This window comes from Ascaphus truei, chromosome 12 (genome assembly GCF_040206685.1).
Source record: "Ascaphus truei isolate aAscTru1 chromosome 12, aAscTru1.hap1, whole genome shotgun sequence".
Classification (NCBI taxonomy): Eukaryota; Metazoa; Chordata; class Amphibia; order Anura; family Ascaphidae; genus Ascaphus; species Ascaphus truei.
The window spans coordinates 17,443,054-17,465,975 of NC_134494.1; the positions used below are offsets into that span (position 1 = coordinate 17,443,054).

Genomic DNA, 22,922 nt, shown 5'->3' on the forward strand with positions numbered 1-22,922 from the left:
AGCGACGTCTCGTCGCCAGGCACTATAAGCGCAGCCTAAGTGTTGTTTAAGGAGACAGCAGTATACAGGCATACCCCGCCTTAACGTACGCAATGGGTCCAGAGCATGTATGTAAAGCGAAAATGTACTTAAAGTGAAGAACTACCTTTTTCCCACTTATCGATGCTTCGGTACAGGTAGGGAGGCCGTATTTCTGTTCAGGACGTGCTGACAGGCGCATACGCGAGCTGCTGTTTGCCTATTGGGCAAGGGGAATCAGCGCATCACTACTACGGCGGTCTGTAGGGCAGAATAAGTGTCCGTACTCGCGAAGCGAGTGTACGGACATGGGTATGGGGCTATTGAAAATATGTCCTTACTCGCGAGTGTACTTAAAGTGAGTGTCCTTAAACCGGGGTATGCCTGTAATGATACTTATTGTATCTATATTCTCCTTTAAGAGTTGATACTACAGTAGTGGTCAATCCAGAAGTCTATGGTGGGTAAAAGCTTCTTGTGTAGCCAGTATTGGAAAAGTGGCTTGTATTAGTGAAACACACTCGGGTAAATAGAGAGAGAGAATATATGTAGCAAAGCTGTTTAGTATAACAGCTTGCAAACAGGTAAATATCTCAGTAATATAAAGGCGCTATATTTACCTCAGTCACTTAAGATAATGGTATGCAAACCTCAGTTGTATCGTGTATCATTAGTGCTGTAATTAGCACTGTTGTAACAACAGATAATGATAAAATTAGGTAGACTAAATGTAGGTCAGGAGTATAGTTAGCGAGGCTGTTTAATGTAAAAATTTACAGAGATCAGAAAAATGCCTGGCTTGCAGATAAATGACATTGAAAATGTATGTATATTGCTGATTAGCTTACGGCTTACCATTTAAATAAATTATATATCTACTATATATTTCTCAAACAGTCATATGTTTCTATGTCTGTATGTGTCTCCCTGTGTCCCTCCCTGTGTCCCTAGCGGCAATCCCATTGGACCTTGGGCCAGGCCAATGAGATTGCTCCCTTGGCCCGCCTGCCCGCCCCTGCACACCTCTCATTGGCCTGAGGCGGAGTGACGGGCCAAAGGAGAGACACACACACACAGTCACTCACTCACTCTCCTCGGATCTGCGCCAGTCCCACTCTCCACCACCTCTCACTCCCGTCGTGTGTGTGTGTGTGTGTGTGTCCCTCACCGCAAACCCCCGCACCGCAAACCCCCCGCCCCCCCTCACCGCAAACCCCCCGCCCCCCCTCACCGCAAACTCCCCGCCCCCCATCACCGCAAACTCCCCGCCCCCCCTCACCGCAAACCCCCCGCCCCCCCTCACCGCAAACCTCCCGCCCCCCCTCACCGCAAACTCCCCGCCCCCCCTCACCGCAAACCCCCGGCCCCCCCTAACGGCAAACCTCCCGCCCCCCCTCACCGCAAACCTCCCGCCCCCCCTCACCGCAAACCTCAGCCTCCCCGGCGCCAAGCCTCCTCCACCTCACCTCTCACACACCGCCATCAAAACTCCCGCCGCCATCAAAACTCCCGCCGCCATCAAAACTCCCGCCGCCATCAAAACTCCCGCCGCCTGCTCACTCAGCTCTTCTCATCGTCTTACCGCCGGGAGCGCCAGCAGGCAGTTAACCCCCCCGCGGCCGAGCCGGGAGCACCGGGGGCGCAAGGAGGTAACCTCCCCCCCCCACCACACACAACCCCCCCCCCCCGCGACCGAGCCGGGAGCACCGGGGGCGCAAGGAGGTAACCTCCCCCCCCTCCACACAACCCCCCCCCTCCACACATCCCCCCCCCCCACACAACACCCCCCCACACACACACACACAACCCCCCCCCCCCCCGCGGACGGGAGCACCGGCTGGCGCAAGGAGGTACACACACACACAGTGACACACACTGACTGACACACAGTCACACACTGACTGACACACAGTCACACACTGACTGACACACACTGACTGACACACAGTCACACACTGACTGACACACACTGACTGACACACAGTCACACACAGACACTCACCCACTCACCCACTCACTGCCGCACGCAAACACTGACTGACGCACACTGACTGAGGCACACACACACTGACTGCCTGACACACACTGAATGGTGCCCGCGCACACACATTGACTGACGCGCGTACACACACCCTGACTAACGCACACACCTGAGACACACATACTGACTGACGCACACACACACACACCCTGACTGACGCACGCACACACACCCTGACTGACGCACGCGCACACACACCCTGACTGACGCACGCGCACACACACCCTGACTGACGCACGCGCACACACACCCTGACTGACGCACGCGCACACACACCCTGACTGACGCACGTGCACACACCCTGACTGACGCACGCGCACACACACCCTGACTGACGCACGCGCACACACACCCTGACTGACGCACGCGCACACACCCTGACTGACGCACGCGCACACACACCCTGACTGACGCACGCACACACACACCCTGACTGACGCACGCGCACACACACCCTGACTGACGCACGTGCACACCCTGACTGACGCACGCACACACACCCTGACTGACGCACGCACACACACCCTGACTGACGCACGCACACACACACCTTGACTGACGCACGCACACACACACCTTGACTGACGCACACACACACCCTGACTGACGCACGCACACACACACCCTGACTGATGCACATACACACACTGACTGGCGCACACACACACACTGACTGGCGCACATACACACACTGACTGGCACACACACACACACACACACTGACTGGCGCACACACACACACACACTGACTGGCGCACACACACACACACTGACAGTGTGTGTGTGTGTGTGTGTGTGTGTGTGTGTGTGTGTGTGTGTGCGTGCGTCACTCAGTCTGTGTGTGTGTTTGTGTTTCTGCGTCAGACTCACTGACGCACACGCACACACACACACACACTGACTGACTGACGCACACACTGCATGAAGCTGTAAAGGGGGACAAACAGAGCTGTAAAGGAGGGAGGGGGGGGACTGGATTGATGTGAATGGGGGACAAACAGAGAGAGGGGGGTGGAGAGAGGAGACAGAGAGGAGCGGGAACATTACATCCCGGGCAACGCCGGGTCTCTCAGCTAGTATCTATATATATATATATATATATATATATATATATATATATATATATATATATATATTCCCAACAAATACTTCTTGTGGTACTGAGCCTGTGGAAATTGAGTCCTTGAATATTAAATGTAATGGTTTGTCTGTTACTGAACTTAAATCCTTAAGAACTCATGGATGTATGCCATCGGGGCCATATCCCCTCATTGTTCATTCCCAGCCTGCCACCTTCTCTTGTAATAGTGAAGATGTTTAGTCCATAGGACAGTAAGAAATATATATATATGTATTTGTTACCAGCAGAAATGATGGCACAAAGACGACCTCACTCAAAAGTATAATCCAAAGTAATTGTATTAAAGAAATAAACAGCACAAAGTACAACGTTTCGGTCCCCACAGAGGGATCTTCATCAGGGGGCTGTGCTGTTTATTTCTTTAATACAATTACTTTGGATTATACTTTTGAGTGCTGTCGTCTTTGTGCCATCATTTCTGCTGGTAACGTATACCTGTATTAGTTTATGGCCACAGCACCAGACCTATCAAGTTTATTTACTGGAGCGCTGGTTACCTTCCTTCTCATATATCCAGATGGTGAAATAATATATTAAGGCATGTATAAACAGACGACCAATGCCGACGTTTCAGTCCCGGAACGGAACCTTTCTCAAGGGGATGGAGATATATATATATATATATATATATATAATTATATTATTATATATATATACACACACAGGACAAGTGTCCCGTGCCCGGTGGCTGTGGGGGGTCTGATGCTGGAGTTGGGCCTGGCCAGAGGTCGGGCCCAACATCTTTGTCCATCCTGGCGGCACCGGCTTTCTCCAGCTGTGGGCCTCCCTCACTGTCCCGCTCAAGGCCTCTCCCTGATGCCGGTGCACAATAGAAGCTGTTCCTCGCATGATAAAGACTCCCAGTGTGGGAGAAAAGCGGGGCCCCAGCAGTGCGGGAGAGCTAGAGCCCGGATAGGGCAAGTATTTATTTGGGGGGGTAGTTCAAGTATGTATTTGGGGGGTTGTGTTTGTAATTTGTGGGTGTGTGTTGGGGTGGGGGGGTAATTATTGTTGGGGAGGGATTTGTATGGGTATTGGGGGTTAACTGTGTGTGTGGCCAGGTGGGGAGGAGGGAATGAGTGTGAGGAGGGAGCGGGATTGAGTGAGAGGGAGGTAATTAAGTGATGGCAGAGGGGGGGAGAGTTAGAGGGATTTAATAGGGAGTGAGGAAGAGAGAGGGTGAGGGGGGGTAAGTGAGTGAGGATGTGCGGGGGGTAAGAGTAATATGCGGGGAGAGAAATACATGGGGAGAGGGGGGAATAGAGGAGGTTACTCTCAAGACAGACCGCCCAAGCGCGAGGGAGGGGGGGGGGGGGGGAATTGGTTAAAGCTGTTATCCTGGGCCCTGGGAAATCTGTGGGCAGCCCTGGTCACAGACAGAGGGGGAGCTTCAGACTATCACATTGTATAGGTGTTTGATGCTTATTTGTTAATTGCAAAATTGGCAAGGAGCGAAGAAACTGTGTGTGTGTGTGTGTGTGTGTGTGTGTGTGTGTGTGTGTGTGTGTGTGTGTGTGTGTATACATATTTTGATATATATGGTTGGCGATTTACATCCGAGACACATACATTCAAGCACATATACTATGCTCTGATTGCCAGGTTACATCCCCAGACTGTGTGTGTGCATATATATATATATATATATATATATCTATATGTAACAGTGTTTCCCCCAGTCTGTGGGAGTTTCCCTTGTTACTAGGTGTTTGGTTAGTGCTACCAGTAGGCTCACTGAATTGCTGAGTTGTCCGCCGATGTTTGTGGGGACCCAGGACAGGCTTCTGAGGTACATACCCGACATTGATCCAGATGTATGGAGGGAATCTCCAATGGTAGAACACAATCCCCTCTCCTTCCCCAGAAAGATCACACACCAGGCAGGGGGTCTAATAACTGGAGCGGTTTTATTCTGTTCAGCTCCACCAGTCACGGCAGGCCTCTGTCCAATGCAGTCTCTGGCTTTGTATCCAGCTGTAGGATGGTCCCTGGACCTACACTATGGGTCAAGGGCCCCCGCAGCAGTCCTTGCTCTTGAATGACCCTCTAGTAAGGTCAGGGGAAAGGTACTCACACACTTCCCCCCTAATGGAAGAGCAACTGGGAAGGCCAATCTCCAGGCAGCCTGTGTGTTACCTGCCTCTCTCAAGTGGGGAGAGGCACTAACTAAATTTGGGTGGCAATCCCCATAAGTACAGTAGGATGAGGGCACTAGGTCTGACCCAGGATTGGGTAAACCCAGGCCTAGTTTCACCTCCTCCCCTGTCACTCAAGGGTGCTGCTGTGGAAGAGGGAAAGCCCATGATGGACCCTAACAAGCCTGTTCTTACCAGGACTTACTGCTAGAGGGGGCAGACTGGTAGCCAAGAACCAGTACTGGCTACACTCACACATATATATATATACACAGACACATATATAGCCATTTATATCCTATACATATAGTGCTGTCTGGGGATTTAATCTGGCAATCAGAGCAGAGGCAGTAAAGTGGACAGCCTGATACAATGTAATAAACAGGATCCAGGACTCTGCAGTGACCCGTCACTCTGTCCCCGTTTCCAGGACCCATCAGGAGTTGTCACTCTGCATTTCTGCTGCTGTCAGGAGCCTGGCAAGCAGTGAACTGCTGATCCCACAGTTTCTGATGATATATGGATTGATCTGTAGGCGTTAGGAAAGTGAGGAGGAAGCATACACCTCACACAGGGGATTAAGCTGATCAGTGACGGTACTCGTCATGTTCCACTGCAATTCACATTGCAAGATTACACTTTAACCCTTGGAGTGGCGGAAGGTCTTCTGGATCTCGGCCACGGGATCGCTTGGTGTAGAGATTACGTGGCCGCGGGCAGGTCCCCCAGGAGGCGTCCTCCACTTCAGTACCGATCGGTGAACACGATCTACCCCTAGAAAACAAGCTGTACGTCATAAGGCCCCTAGATTGGCGACCCTCATGACGTTCAAGGCATGTCTTGGGGCACTCAAAGGGTATTTTGTTATTGTCTTACCCGGTGCATGCTTCGAAAATGATCTGCTGTCGCCAGCCCTCAGGGGACCCCTCGGTTCCCGAATATACCTAGTCTCTCCACGGGGACACAATATGGCTACTGGGGTTAGCCTCGCTCCCGCAGCCAGCAGAATGTTGGAACGTCACGCCCTATAACATCATCTCCTATTCCAGACCCTATTATCGTTACAATATTTGCACCATATGCACAATTTGTCTTCCACATGATTCTGCGCTCCCTAATTTCTACAAGCAAGGCGCAAAGAAAATGCCACAGAATATGCCACACTGCTTTTGGTCAGTGCTGGTTAGAATGTATCTGAGGACAAAATGCAACGACGATGATTCCAGCGTCGCAGTGATCAGGACTGAGTTGGTTTGCAATTTTGGAGAAAATCACAGTCTCTGCCATCTTTAATAGTTAGTAGAGAAGGAGAAAAACTGGAAGAGCACTACTGTAGGTATCAAATAGTAGAAAGGAGGGTGCGTATCCCATAAAAAGATTATTGGTAGGGCTCTCCATTGCCCGGTTTTTCCATGACCAATAAATAATCTTTTTATGGGATACGCACCCTCCTTTCTACTATTTGATACCTACAGTAGTGCTCTTCCAGTTTTTCTCCTTCTCTACTAGCCTACCCGTAGGACGGAAGCACACCTGGGGACCCCTCACCTTTGGATCGCATGGACTGTGCAGCACTCAGAGTGAGTCAATCGCTTGCTACCTGTTTTCCTGGTCAGGACTTTATTTAGACAATTGGTACGTTTATAGGGTGTTATTATGCTCAATCTTCCTAGTGTTATTGTTAACAACAGCGTCACTTATTAGTGAGCTTACTATCCGGGACTGCAACCCAGTACCTGTCTTCTATCAAGTTTATGTTTAGGGGTCCCCCCTACAAGTATCTGGTTATTCATTCATTTATCCTACTGTTGGGGTCTTTAGCATTACGCAGTCACATGGTCCATCTTTAATAGTTCCCTGAGTGTTTTTTTTTATGGTGTTGGAAATACTACAAAATGATTTTACAATGAGCTGTGTATGCAAGGAGTGGAGGGAGGAAAATGTAAAGAAAATGGTATTGACAAGATTAACAAAATATGTTTGCTTGGCTGGGATGTTTAATAATGTACGATGCATTTTTATGGTTTGCAAATTTAGACATGATGGCCGAACTCCGGAACAGTGCCAGATATCCCAAATTGTACAATACACCCTGACTTATATAGGCCTGGTTGTGGTTTTATACCTGAGGAGAGAATGCAGCGCTTAGTAAGAAGGGCGAGAGAAAAGAGCCGACGGAGGGAATATATAGATTGAGCAGAGCGTGGGGGGAGGGGAGAAAAGAGAGGTGTATTAAGTCAGAGGGGAGGAATGGAGGCAGAGAGAGGTGGAAATAGTAAGAAAGGGCAGAAAGAAGGGGTAAAAGAAAGAGAATTAAAGAGGGATGAAAGAGGGGTGCATGAAAATAACAGGCAAAAAGGAGTGAGAGAGAGAGAGAGAGAGAGAGAGAGAGAGAGAAGGGGGAGAGAGAGGGAGGGAGGGAGAGAGAGGGAGAGAAGGGGGGAGAGAGAGAGAGAGAGTGTGTGTGGGGGGGGGAGAGAGAGAGAGGGGGGAGAGAGAAGGGCACAAGTGAGGGCAAGAGAGATTCATATACTGTATGACTTTCCAACATGCGTGTGTTCTGTTCACGGATTCTCACTGCAGTGTGTTCTGTTCACGGATTCTCACTGCAGTGTGTTCTGTTCACGGATTCTCACTGCAGTGTGTTCCAAGCTCCTGAACCAGTCAAGTGCTTAAGCACAATGCTGTTTGTTGTCAGAGAAGAATACTTGAAGGTCGCCCCCTCATCGGGGGAGGGAGGGGAGCGGGGGGGGGATAAAAACAGGAGCATCGATTTGTTTCTATTCAGAGGCTGGAGAGAAGACAGGGGAAGTGGGAGAGGGAAGGTGTTGGAGATAATGATCATGGGGTTTATATTGCTGATTTACTGCTGTCAGCTCATGTCTTTTCTATACAAGCCTAAAATGTGTCCTGTTTTCACAGCTATCCCAAAACAAAAACTTGGTCTGGTAGGGATTTAACACACACATGGGATTTAACACACACATGGGATTTAACACACACATGGGCTTCAATAGGCTGCTCTGTGTAGACAGGATCATCCTATAATGTACATCAAGCCCCCATTGATATCAACAGGATCACCCTCTTACTCACATCCATTTCCCATATACTTCTATAGGATCACCCTCTTACTCACATCCATTTCCCATATACTTCTATAGGATCACCCTCTTACTCACATCCATTTCCCATATACTTCTATTGGATCATCCTCTTACTCACATCCATTTCCCATATACTTCAATAGGATCACCCTCTCACACACATCCATTTCCCATATACTTCAATAGGATCGCCCTCTTACACACATCCATTTCCCATATACTTCAATAGGATCACCCTCTCACACACATCCATTTCCCATATACTTCAATAGGATCGCCCTCTTACTCACATCCATTTCCCATATACTTCTATAGGATCGCCCTCTTACTCACATCCATTTCCCATATACTTCTATAGGATCGCCCTCTTACTCACATCCATTTCCCATATACTTCAATAGGATCACCCTCTCACACACATCCATTTCCCATATACTTCAATATGATCGCCCTCTTACACACATCCATTTCCTATATACTTCAATAGGATCGCCCTCTTACACACATCCATTTCCTATATACTTCAATAGGATCGCCCTCTTACACACATCCATTTCCTATATACTTCAATAGGATCGCCCTCTTACTCACATCCATTTCCCATATACTTCAATAGGATCGCCCTCTCACACACATCCATTTCCCATATACGTCAATAGGATCGCCCTCTTACACACATCCATTTCCTATATACTTCAATAGGATCGCCCTCTTACACACATCCATTTCCTATATACTTCAATAGGATCGCCCTCTTACACACATCCATTTCCTATATACTTCAATAGGATCGCCCTCTTACACACATCCATTTCCTATATACTTCAATAGGATCGCCTTCTTACACACATACATTTCCTATATACTTCAATAGGATCGCCGTCTTACACACATACATTTCCTATATACTTCAATAGGATCGCCCTCTTACTCACATCCATTTCCCATATACTTCAATAGGATCACCCTCTCACACACATCCATTTCCCATATACTTCAATAGGATCGCCCTCTTACACACATCCATTTCCTATATACTTCAATAGGATCGCCCTCTTACACACATCCATTTCCTATATACTTCAATAGGATCGCCCTCTTACACACATCCATTTCCTATATACTTCAATAGGATCGCCCTCTTACTCACATCCATTTCCCATATACTTCAATAGGATCGCCCTCTCACACACATCCATTTCCCATATACTTCAATAGGATCGCCCTCTTACACACATCCATTTCCTATATACTTCAATAGGATCGCCCTCTTACACACATCCATTTCCTATATACTTCAATAGGATCGCCCTCTTACACACATCCATTTCCTATATACTTCAATAGGATCGCCTTCTTACACACATACATTTCCTATATACTTCAATAGGATCGCCGTCTTACACACATACATTTCCTATATACTTCAATAGGATCGCCCTCTTACACACATACATTTCCTATATACTTCAATAGGATCGCCCTCTTACACACATACATTTCCTATATACTTCAATAGGATCGCCCTCTTACACACATACATTTCCTATATACTTCAATAGGATCGCCCTCTTACACACATCAGTTCTCCACAGAAATATGTTTACATTGTACTACTACTGTACTAATACTGACATTTAACGTTTGTGTGTACACTGTACAGCAAATAAAAATACCACTTATATACACATTTACAAGTGCTTCCACTGCAGCCAGTAATGGGTAATGACATGCAAATGAGCACTCACTGCGAGTCACCTCTTGCCTTCTTATGCATTTTAACATGGAGGGCAATAAGCGTATGCCTGTCGCATTACATGGCTTTTTCAGCCCAGCACGGGGTGCAGAAGTGCAGAGCTAGTCTGATGTCACTGTGTGTTCATCAAGAGTTTGCACAGACTAAGTCCCTCACCCCCCTCCACACCTCTTATCTGCACTGGCTCTCTAAGGCTGCGCTTATAGTGCCGGCGCTGGCGATAGCGACGTTGCGTAAAAACATGCATTGCCGCCGTCGCGTGCGCTTATAGTAAGCGCGACGGGATGAAGCAACGCCTTGGTCGCGCTCACTGGAAGGCATCTCTATTTGATTTTTCCAGCAACCGTAGCCTGACGTCGCCAACACTGTAAGCATAGCCTTAGAACAGGGGTGCGCAAACTTCGCACTGCGCCCCACCTGCCTACTCCCCCCAGTGCTCGCGCCCCCCTCCCCCATGCCTCCCCCCCGTTCCTTCTTTTCCAGCGTGCGGGGGTCATGTGACCCCGCAGTGTCATTTGACGCTGCGTTGCCATGGCGACACGTCGCCAAAGACCCGGCTGGCAGCTGGTTGGCGAGTTATTTACTAATTTAAATGCCGTGGGGAAGAGCGCGGGGCCCCTGTAACCGCCCGCGTCCCCCAGAAGCACATGGTGGGATGAGAGGAAAGAAAAAACCCCTCCATTCAGAGGTCCCTAAGAAATGCAGCATGTGATTAATTTCCTGGGAAACTAAAGTAGACAATTATGTTCTGCAAACATGGTTAGATTAGTTTAAGGAAGCCAATTAGATTGTTTAAATGGTTTACAAAAGGTTGCTTTGGGTCGGCAAGTGGGGTTGCATTTTAATTGATTTACTTGCGGAAGCAAATGAAACAATTCGATTTGTGAGACTCTTTACAAAATCCGCTACCCAGGATTGATCCTTTCCAATATCGGAGCCATAAATATCCCATACTATGGCCCCCTGTCCTTCTAGTTAAAACTGTGGGTGACCGTTCTGTGGGGACCCCTCCTCCCACCCACCCAAGAGCACCCACACACCCAAGAGCACCCACACACTATCCACGTGGAGGATCTGATAAGTGATTACACAGTACAGTGTCACTAAGGTGTATTATGTGCCATGGTTATTTCCAGCATTCCACTGCCGCTTTGTGCTGTAGGAACAATTTTCCCAGGCTGAGCCTCCCTCGTAATTTTTGCATTCTGGCCCCCGATGTGGGAGTGGAAATGGTTCTGCAAGGTGGTACATTGAGTGCCTTCACTGTATCACGAATCCAGCACATGCTTCTTAATCACTGCAGGGGTTAAATACAGTGCATGGTGGGAAATAATAACAGCTCTCCGTTAAAGCTTTAATCCCTTCTAGGACCGAAGAGCACCATCCAGACTCTTGCGTTCTTCTCAAGGATGTCTTCTTTCTACCCCCTTTGTATCTAAAGCCCTCTCCCGCCGTAAACCCTTTTCACTGACTGCCCCGCACATCTGGAATGCCCTTCCCCTCAGTACCCGACTAGCACCCTCTCTATCCACCTTTAAGACCCACCTTAAGACACACTTGCTTAAAGAAGCATATGAATAGCACTGTGGATATTCTGAACACATGATACATAAAGCTTGGCCCCCTGCAGACGCACTTACCAGAACTCCCTCCTACTGTCTCTGTACGTTCTCCCTACCTACCAATTAGACTGTAAGCTCCTCGGGGCAGGGACTCCTCTTCCTTAATGTCACTTTTATGTCTAAAGCACTTATTCCCATGCTCTGTTATTTATTTGATTACTACATGTATTATTGCTGTGAAGCGGTATGTACATTAATGGCGCTATATAAATAAAGACATACAATACAATAATGGCAGTGACATGTTTAAGGGGTCACATCTGAGTGATTGAATTACCTTTCTTTTTATTTTTTAAAGTGCCCAAATCTGACCCCTGCAGTATAAGCTGCCCTGTGTCTGATGTCACTGTGCAGGGGCTCTCTGATACGGACGGGGTGGGATAAGGGTAAAGAAAACACTTGATTGACGAGGTAAATAAAACCATTGCAAGAAAATGCAATTTGTAATTAATATCCAGAGAAACGAAAGAAGCCAGATCCTTGCTTTTAGCATGGTTAGACTAGTTTAAGGAAGCCAATGAGATTGATAACTTGTTTGCTACAGATTTGTTTTTGGTCAGTTATGTGGGATTGCATGTGTAATGGATTTACTTATGGAAGCAATTGAGGCTGTCATCAATTTCTCCGCCTATGCGCTCGTCCTTTTACCCCCATCCTACACGTTCGTCTTTTTTCACCCCTCCTACGGTCTCGACGGTTTGCCCCCTCCTCTCCTCCCACACACTTGTCTGTTTGCCCCCCATCTACGCAATCGTCCCTTTGCCCCCCTCCTATGTGCTTGTCTGTTTGCCCCCCACCTATGCACTCGTCCATTTGCCCCCTCCTATGCTCTCATCTGTTTTCCCCCCTCCTACGCACTCGTCCGTTTGTCCCAACCCTCCCACGTGCTCATCTTTTTGCCCGCCATCCTGCCCGTTTGTGTTTGCCACCCGCATCCTGCGCGTTTGTCCGCCCCCCCCCCCGCATCCTGCGCGTTTGTCCGTTCCCCCCCGTGCGTCCTGCGTGTTTGTCCGTTCTTCCCCCCCGCATCCTGCGCGTTTGTCCGTTCTTCCCCCCCGCATCCTGCGCGTTTGTCCGTTCTTCTCCCCGCATTCTGCGCGTTTGTCCGTTCCCCCCCGCATTCTGCGTGTTTGTCCGTTCTTCCCCCCCGCATCCTGCACGTTTGTCCGTTCTCCCCCCCCCCCCGCATCCTGCACGTTTGTCCGTTCTCCCCCCCCCCGCATCCTGCACGTTTGTCCGTTCCCCCCGCATCCTGCGCGTTTGTCCGTTCCCCCCCCCCCCGCATCCTGCACGTTTGTCCGTTCCCCTCCCCCCCCCACATCCTGCACGTTTGTCCATTCCCCCCCACATCCTGCACTTTTGTCCGTTCCCCCCCGCATCCTGCACTTTTGTCCGTTCCCCCCCGCATCCTGCACTTTTGTCCGTTCCCCACCCCACATCCTGCACGTTTGTCCGTTCCCCACCCCGCATCCTGCACTTTTGTCCGTTCCCCCCACATCCTGCACGTTTGTCCGTTCCCCCCACATCCTGCACGTTTCTCCGTTCCCCCCACATCCTGCACGTTTGTCCGTTCCCCCCACATCCTGCACGTTTGTCCGTTCCCCCCCCGCATCCTGCACGTTTGTCCGTTCCCTTCCCCCCCGCATCCTGCACGTTTGTCCGTTCCCTTCCCCCCCCGCATCCTGCACTTTTGTCCGTTCCCCCCACATCCTGCACGTTTGTCCGTTCCCCCCCCCGCATCCTGCACGTTTGTCCGTTCCCTTCCCCCCCCGCATCCTGCACTTTTGTCCGTTCCCCCCACATCCTGCACGTTTGTCCGTTCCCCCCACATCCTGCACGTTTGTCCGTTCCCCCCCCGCATCCTGCACGTTTGTCCGTTCCCTTCCCCCCCGCATCCTGCACGTTTGTCCGTTCCCCCCACATCCTGCGCGTTTGTCCGTTCCCCTCCCCCCCCCCCGCATCCTGCACGTTTGTCCGTTCCCCACCCCGCATCCTGCACGTTTGTCCGTTCCCCTCCCCCCCCGCATCCTGCACGTTTGTCCGTTCCCCACCCCGCATCCTGCACGTTTGTCCGTTCCCCACCCCGCATCCTGCACGTTTGTCCGTTCCCCCCACATCCTGCACGTTTGTCCGTTCCCACCCCCCCCCCCCCCCACATCCTGAACGTTCGGCCATTTCCCCCCCCCCCCTTCTTGCACATTCTTCCGTTTGCCCCCCTCCTACGCGCTCGTCATTTGCCCCCCTGAATCCTGCATCTCTGCCTGTAAAAGAGGAGAGGTGTCAGGAGCAGTCTTAGTAATGACCTCAATGAATAATTGACAGCACATCAGCCCGGATCACCATCAGCACCCGTTAAAAGTGTTTTCCCCTCCAGCCTCGCTTCACTTAGCAGCCTGTAGTTGAGTTGCAGTCAACCGTGCTAGTTGTCCTCTACAAATGGTCCTTTTTTTCCTCCCCATCGCTTTAACATTTGTTCAGGAAACATTAGCACTGAAAGGACAATGGTGGCGGGTATCGCAGAATATACATTACATGGGGCTTTTATTAAGGGAGCGTTGGGGGCTCATATACCGACTGACACCTATCCTAGGTACCCGTATCTGTCGTTTGGTCTATATATCGATCTATCCAGATGTGGAGCAAGGGTTGTTGCTCTCGCTGGCAAGTTACGGTGAGATATTCTGCGTCATCACTGCCATTGAACCCGTTGGAAACTCTGGCTACATCTGTATGTGCTGTATGTGTACGTGCTGTATGTATGTGCTGTATGTGTACGTGCTGTATGTATGTGCTGTATGTATACGTGCTGTATGTATGTGCTGTATGTATGTGCTGTATGTGTACGTGCTGTATGTATGTGCTGTATGTGTACGTGCTGTATGTATGTGCTGTATGTGTACGTGCTGTATGTATGTGCTGTATGTGTACGTGCTGTATGTGTACGTGCTGTATGTGTACGTGCTGTATGTGTACGTGCTGTATGTGTACGTGCTGTATGTGTACGTGCTGTATGTATGTGCCCTATGTGTATATGCTGATTTCATTGATCATTTATCATATATCTGCTTATCTCCATCCATCCAAATAGCATTCTCTGCATGGTCTGTGGGAAGTCCTCTCTATATAATCATCAGCTTGCGTGCCTCGGGGTCTTGGCTGTGTGTTTAGTGCTTAGTTAGATCTGAAGAGCCTGTTATTTATGACAAACCTCCCTTGCCTTCGGGTTCACAGGTCTGCTGTGCTGCACTCCCTCCCCTCTGCTTATTGCACAGCAGCTTGTTTGTCTTTGCAGGACCCACAGGCTTCCCACAGCAGCCGAGGGCAGGATCACCTCTCCACATGCATTGATGGACCTAAATAGCAATACTACTACTGCTGCTAATATAGTCTGGCACTGACCTTTACCTCTGCGTCTGGGGGTGCGCAGAGCAGGGGCAGGAGCGGGCTACAGTCCGATGGAGCACACAGGGCTTTTTCTGACGAGTCCTATTGGTTATTTATAAGGCACCAACATAATCTGCAGTGCAGTACAATAAGGGGGAGATCTAAAATGAGACCAGCGGGAAAAACGTAACCTCTTCACTGCTAGAGGTGTTAGAGCTGTCCAGTTTTTCTGCCCACAGACCACAGTGGTTAGTTTTTGATGCCTTTCCAATAATGGGGGTGAAGCGATCACAGAGGATGGTGTATGGTGCACCATCGGCATTTACAGAGCAATATAATTGTATGGGTGTGCTTGGTATCACTATACAGCTCGGACTGTGGATCTCTGTATCTATAATATATAACGGTACTCATCATGATACAGCGCGGCGTCTTGATTCTTAGGAAGTAAGTGTAGAGGCGTGTATAGAGATACTCCTGACCATTATGCAGTGCGGCATGTTCATTATCAGGCTGGAAGTGTATAGAGATACTCAACTTCCTGACACAGTGCAGCGTGTTCATTTTCGGGGTCAACATGTATAGAGATACACTCGATCATTATACAGTGCAGCGTGTTCATTATCAGGGTCAACATGTATAGAGATACTCTGTATCATTATACAATGCAGCGTGTTTATTATCAGGCTGGAAATGTATAGAGATACTCATCACTATTATACAGTGCAGCATGGTACTGTTCAAAAGGCTTAGAAGTGTATAAGTAATAATGTTTTGCATCATTAACCATGTATAGAAAGGTACTTATTTTCATTATATGGTGCAGGTTTGTGCGAGTTTTGGGATGCTCAGTTTTACTATAAGGTGCCGCATGTTGATTTTAGTGCAGTTTCATTGTCCTTGTATAATGCTGTAACACTGGGAATAGCTGATAACTTGGTGTTCTCTGCAGGATCTGATATGAGATTTGTGTTCAGTGGTTAAGACTCCTGTTCCTCGTTTATAACCACACAAAAGCACATTTATTCCCGTCAAACCTCAAGTCCCTCACACGGTCACATACTCCCTTTGTTTGTTGTACAGCCTTTGTTCTGGGTAGCTGGTTCTATCTCCCTATCAGGCCTGTACGTCCTGCGCTCTGATAACGGGGTGTTATCGGGACAGGGATACCGGCTGGTTCTGTGTACATTAGGGACAGGGGCTCTGTGCATCTCCAGCACATTACTGCATATGCTGTCTGCCTGAGACTGGTCCTTACCATGAGCAGGGGCTGGTGTTACAGACCGTTCAGCAGCTTCTTTTGGGAAAGGGTATGTCTTGAGATTGATCCATCAAACCAAAAGTTAGTGCGTGAAATAAATGGGAGAGCGTAAGGAGGAGAGGGGCAGCTATTTGGGTCAAATCTCTCTATTTATATAAAAATGGAAAGAGATTTGTGCGTGCACGCACACACATTGTGTGGGGGAACGGAGTTACAACGCCTTTGTTTTGTTTTAGGGATAAACAAAAAATTCCATATAGTGATTATGAAATTATTAATAACAGGCCTGGATACTAGCTGGGAATAAATACATAATCTCTACCATCTTTCAATTTTCAATACATCCAGTATATTTTCCCCTGATGAGGTGACCCGATAGTGACGAAACGCGTTGGGTTGCGTCACACGTTTGACGCCATCACGTCCGGAGTGAGAAGGAAGGCTATTTTCAATCTCAGCTGCTGTTTGGATACTCTGTTTGCTTCTATGACTCGCTTTTTGGGTCCATTCTGATCTGGACATTTTGCAGACGTTACCCCCTTTCCTAGCTGAGAGGTGGGATGCAGTCGGTTACAGATCCTGAGAACTTTGCTGCGGGGCTTACTTCAATTCTGATCTGGCTGGTGGGGATTTACAATTCACTATCACTTATCTTTTTATCTATCCTTGTGAGTGCATATTTATTCAGATTTAAAAAAATGACACAATTTTGTGTCATAAACAAAGATAGAGACTTTGCTTTCTATGCCAAACTCAGTCATTACTAATAAGTTAAAAGGCAGGTGTCCCAGTACCGATACTTGAGGTACTCCACTCACAACCTTAGCCCAACCTGAAAACGTTCCATTTACGACAACCCTCTGTTGTCTGTCCTTCAACCAGTTTTCAATCCAGGTACATATATTTTTACTGAGTCCAATTTGCTTTATTTTGCACACTAACCTCTTGTGTGGAACTGTATCAAAAGCCTTTCCAAAATCTAAGTAGACCACATCAACTGCATTACCCTGGTCTAGATTCCTACTTACCTCCTCAAAGAAACAAATAAGGTTAGTTTGGCACGACCTATCCTTAATTAATCCATGCTAACTATTAGTAATAATTTTGTTAACCATTAGGTATTCCTGAATATTATCCAGTGCTAAGCCTTCAAGCTTCCCCACTATTGATGTCAGGCTCACACGACTGTAATTCCCTGGTTGTGATCTAGCTCCCTTTTGAAGTGAAACTTGTTTCGTGGCAGTGCCATCCAAAAAAATCTGATGGGGAAAAAACCTGAAAATTGTCACGAAAAAAATAACGGAAGTGACTGCACATGTGCAAAATTGTATTCTGCGCATGTGCAGCAGCATTGCTGACACACACACACACACACCACCTTCTACCCCTCCTCTCCCTTCTCACCCTCGCTCCCCCCCTCTCCTCCCTCCCTCCAGGGCACGGTACCGGCCGCTGCTGGCAGTCACCTGACCTCTGGTCGGGCTCCAGCTGCCCTGGGGCAGGAAGCTCCACGCATGGGTACCGGGCCCCAGCTTTCCCACCCCTGCAGCAGGCCTCTCTCCGCTGCTGTTGCGGGTGGCCTCCTGTGTAGGCCCCGCCCCCGCGCCAAAGGTTCTTGTAGGCAGGGTACAGAAGGTGCGTGCAGGGGGGATGGGGGGGGGGGTTAATGTGAGATGCAGGGGGGGGGGTGATGTGAGATGCATGGGGGAGAGGGTGATGTGAGGTGCAGAGGGGGAGAGGGTGATGTGGTGCTGAGGGGGAGAGGGTGATGTGAGATGCAGGGGGGGAGAGAAGTGCAGGGGGGAAATAGCACCATGTGAGGTGCAGGGGGGGGGTGCCTGAGGTTTTGGGGTGTAGAACAGATTACCCACAATATTTCATACAGAAAATATCAAAGAGAATCATTCTGGATTTTTACCCTGCAAACTTTGGTACCTATGGGACTCAACATAGATACGGATATTGCTGCTTTCCTCTGATATTCCTTCCAACCATTACAGCAACACAGTAAAGGAATAACAATTCTTGCTGAGAAATATAGAGAGAAAACATTTTAGGGAATATGTTGGGGGGGATAGGGGCGGGAAAATAGGGAGAAAAAAGAAGGGAGAAACTATACATTAGCGAATCCACAGATATACTGCTAAACATTGTTTTGATATAAAAACTTCTAAATCTGCTATAGAGACCATATCTGGAAAACTTGGATAATACACAAAATCTGTTTTTAATCTGCCTCCCTAGACAGCCATTGTCCTCGCTTTCTATTGGCGTATCTGGGTTAGGGACAGGGGGGAGAAAATAAAAACGGGGGGTTGAAGGTAGGAGGAATGGAAAAATTGAGGAAAAAAAGGTGTGGGCATGGATACGTCTCCTTTGGAGACATTCCTAATGCTCACCTGCCCTTGGGAAAAAATCTAGGATGTGGGAGAAACAAAAAAAAAAACTGTGTCTGTAGTGACATAGTTGGGGGGAGGTGGCCAGGACTCCAAGAAACCGTGAATCCAGGCCCCTGACCCGGGGCCTCTCCAGACTTTGGGCCTATTGTTTAAATATAACTAGGCTATGCTGCTAACAAAAACTATACTAGTGAACAGTAAGTGAACCAATATAAAGTTGAACCTGAAAATATAATCCAATAATGACTTCGACCCGGAATATAGATCTGGAACACAGCGTAGGTTTTGGTCCCAGCTTCGGATAACTGTTTCGCCGGGGACTTCGGATGGGAGGATCTTCTCGTGGGAATCGTGGACCAAGATGGTTCCAGAGTTGGAGGGTTCTCGCTTCCTGGTGTAAATCCGGACAGACGGGGGTTCAAGCTTAGATATTCGAGAAAGGCCTCCCCGTCGTCCGGGTTCCTGAGTGTCCTAGGTCTTCCATTTTTAACCACTAAGAGTCCAAATGTAAATGTTCATCTATACTTAATATTGCGGTCTTTTGGTGAGTGTAGATGGCGCAAGGTCTGCGTAAACCTGTAGGGGTATATTTTTAAATTTAAGATCTCTGGTACCTCTCATCACCGTGCTGAAGGCTTCCTTTGTTTTAAAATAATGGAATCTCAACACCACGTCCCTTGGTCTGTCTCCTAGTTGAGGTCTCGATCTTAGGGCTCTGTGGCATCTGTCCAGGGTAAGAGACTCCTTTGTAGAGTCCGGGAGGGCTGATGTTAACCAATTGCTCATAAATCCCTCAATGTCCGTTACAGACTCTGGAATTCCTCGGATCTGAAGATTATTATGGCGGTCTCTATTCTCCGCATCCTCCGGTCTGTCTTTGATATCTAGGAGCTGGGACTTCATTTCTTTGAGCTCAGCGTCCATCAGAGATTGCCGGGTGATTGTAGCGTCAACCTTGGATTCCAAAGAGCGTTCCCCTAGGGAGGATATCTCCTCTTTAAGATCCTTCACCGCTGTTTGCATTAGTGATTCAATTTTGTTATAGAAGATGAGCAAGTCATTCTTTGTGGAAAGATTTTTGATCTCCACCCCTGGATCCGAGCCTGGGTGTTCCACGGAGGGGACCACTTCCAACTCCGCCTGTTGCTGTGCTGACCGCCCATGGTTTTTAAAGTATTCATGGAACTCACTTTGGTTCTTTTTGATGGTTCTAACTGCTTTCGAAGCCATGGTAGACGAGATTTGCACAAGATAGGATTTATTTTTAGATACTGTACCTCGACAGAGCCGATGCGCTCTCATAAGCGTAGAATAAGTCCAGGGATATTCTGGAACCTGGGTCTCAGGACGCCGTCCTAGTCAGCTCAATTTTTTTCTGACATAAGCTTAGAAGGAGGCCCAGGGTATTACGGAGCATAAACTTCAGGACGCCATCTTAACTTCGTCTGCTCAGGTTCCTATGGGCGCACCCCATTCGTTTGGGGGGATACATAGTCCCCTGGGGGGTGGCAGAATTCCTGGTATTGCTTCAATTGGTTAGCTTGTTTTCTTTGATAGCTTGGGAGAGGGGGGAAGGTAGGAGGCGGGTCCCGGACTTTAGATCGTTACTGTTTAGCATCTTATTTTTTAATTCATCTATTGTCATTGCATTTTATTATGCCATGTCCTTCTCTTCTCTACTTCTTATTTTGTAAATTACCAAAACGAATGTAATTGTAGCAAAGACCTAGGGCCATATATACTAAGTGGTGCTATTGTACAAGACCTCTATAGCCTATTCACTAGTAGTTGAAATAGACATTTTATAAAATAATTTAATATTGTAATTGGTTTCCTTTAGAAATATTTCATCCACTCAAAGTAGCCGTTTTACTTATTTTCATCTAGTGATAAATGAATGTTTTGTCTTTCTCCGGGAACACAGGATTCCAGCAGATCAGCTACTTCTGTTTAACTGGTGGGCTAGCAATTGCTTCATTATTACTTTGCAAACAAAGGAAACAGAGCAAAAGAACCTGTGGCATTGAGGACTGAGAAACAGTCTTACCACCAATTAGATAAGGATGGTACAAACTCAATGCTTTTGTTTCCAAAGAAATTCAACGTAATTGTGTGTGCTGAACTCTGATAAAGAAAGGTCTCTGTGCACATACTGTATAAATGCAGCTCTCTCGTTGCTTCAATGTGTGTGCAATAGCTGCTTTGTCTGCCTTGGCATTTCAGATTGATAGATACGCTCAGCAAGACCTGAGGAAGGGCCTCCATCTGTATGGGACAGAGGGCAACATTGGCCTGACCAACGCATGGAGCATCATCCAGACAGATGTACGTAAGCAAAGGTCTTCTACTTCCTACACTATACACCTGATCTACAGCGTCATCTAAGCAAAAGCTAATAAAGAGTTTCTTTTATTTAACTTTTTACATTGATCTTGTGAGATAAACATGTAAGTTGTTTCTCCCCCCAATACAAAGCAAGACACACTTAGTAGGGGAAATAAAAACATACATACAGTAGGAAATAAATGAGAAGGCACAGTTCAGGTAACAGTTAAGTTGAGATAAATAAAAGAATGCTGAATTTCTTACATGCAATGGTTTAATCAACTGAAAAAGTATTGACATGTACATGTAATTGAATGTAAGCCGAAATGAGCCAAATGCAGGTGATTGTGAGGACGGCTTCACATGATGACCTGCCATTGAGTCAGCCATCTTTATTGCAACCCAAAGGAAACCGGTGCGCAGACATTTACATTTCTGCTACTTTAAAAACATAACCCACAGTATGGGAAATTGTCATTATATATAAAGTTTTTATTTGGGCTAAATTGGATGTAGCTTCGATGAAGAATGAAGAAGTTAAAAGCATTCAAGCATGAAACACAGGTTCTAAATTCTTGGACATTTCTTGGTATAATATTGGTTGAACCCCTTGCTTTGCAAAGTGTTGCAGGCCCTTCTGGCTGCTGAAGGGTTAACCGATTTTATTCAGGCCTCAAATACTAATTCTTAAAGGCACAGTGACAGATTCCACAAAATATACAAGAGGTGCTGTTTTCATTACGGGCTGTACAGTGAAGGTAAAACTGCTGAAGTGATTTAACGGCTGCAGAGATGTGGCGCGAGTGATGAGGCACAGCTCAGCGAATTCATGGTGGCGGCCATATTTAAAAGACCCTGTAAGAATAGATTTTTACATAATTATTCCTTTGGGGTTGAAAAGAGCTGGTGTTTATAATAGATTAATTAAAAGAGGGACAGTAAAGAGGAGGGTTTAATGCTAGGACGGTCTCTTTTTTTCTCTGGCTGTAGTTCCGATGCTGCGGGGTGGCTAATTACACAGACTGGTTTGAGGTGTACAATGCCACGCGTGTGCCGGACTCCTGCTGCCTGGAATTCAGCGAGAACTGCGGCCTGTACTCCCCGGGCACCTGGTGGAAAGCGGTACAGTGCCAAACCACACAGCTACAAGACAGTAGTGTGTGTGTGTGTGTGTGTGCTCATGTGTTTCTGACACACATACATTCTATATTGGATAGATAAACACTGTCCTAAACATTTGTTGTATTTATATATACACACACACAGTTTGTTTCTATATATTCTATAGCAAAGAGCTGTACATAGAATTTTGCAGGTGCCGTGAGTCCCGGCCCCATAGAGATTAAATGTATTTTGGCGCCTGAGGCGCAGGGATAAAAAATGACTTGTGCAAGGTCACAAGGATCTGATACTAAGATCTGAACAAGGCTCTGCTACTTCAAAGCCAGCATCTATTTTTCTTAGTCAGTCCTTCAGGCCGTATTTATATCCATGTACTGTACAAGACAGAAGTATGTTACAGTGTGTCTCAAACTATGTGTCTGTGTAAATATATGCAGAGAACACTGCAGCAAGAAGTTATATTTCAATATTGGCATATTATCATTCCATGATATAATAGGTGGTGTGGGTTTGAACGTTGTGACGTTTCAGTCCCGCTGGGACCTTCCTCTAGGATAGTTAGAGAGATGTATTCATATAGAGGTTTATAGATATACAGGTATAGATAAATA

At 47.5% G+C, this 22,922-nt stretch overlaps 1 protein-coding gene across 2 annotated transcripts in view; it reads left to right on the plus strand.

Moving 5' to 3' along the window:
- The window catches only part of TSPAN4 (tetraspanin 4), a 211,928-nt gene that overhangs the window by 177,668 nt on the left and 11,338 nt on the right, over positions 1 to 22,922 (plus strand). For both annotated transcript variants that reach the window (XM_075566847.1, XM_075566845.1), the window contains 2 exons: positions 21,088 to 21,189; positions 22,180 to 22,311. In XM_075566847.1, the coding sequence (XP_075422962.1) occupies positions 21,088 to 21,189; positions 22,180 to 22,311 (234 nt within the window). The remainder of the gene's footprint in view (positions 1 to 21,087; positions 21,190 to 22,179; positions 22,312 to 22,922) is intronic.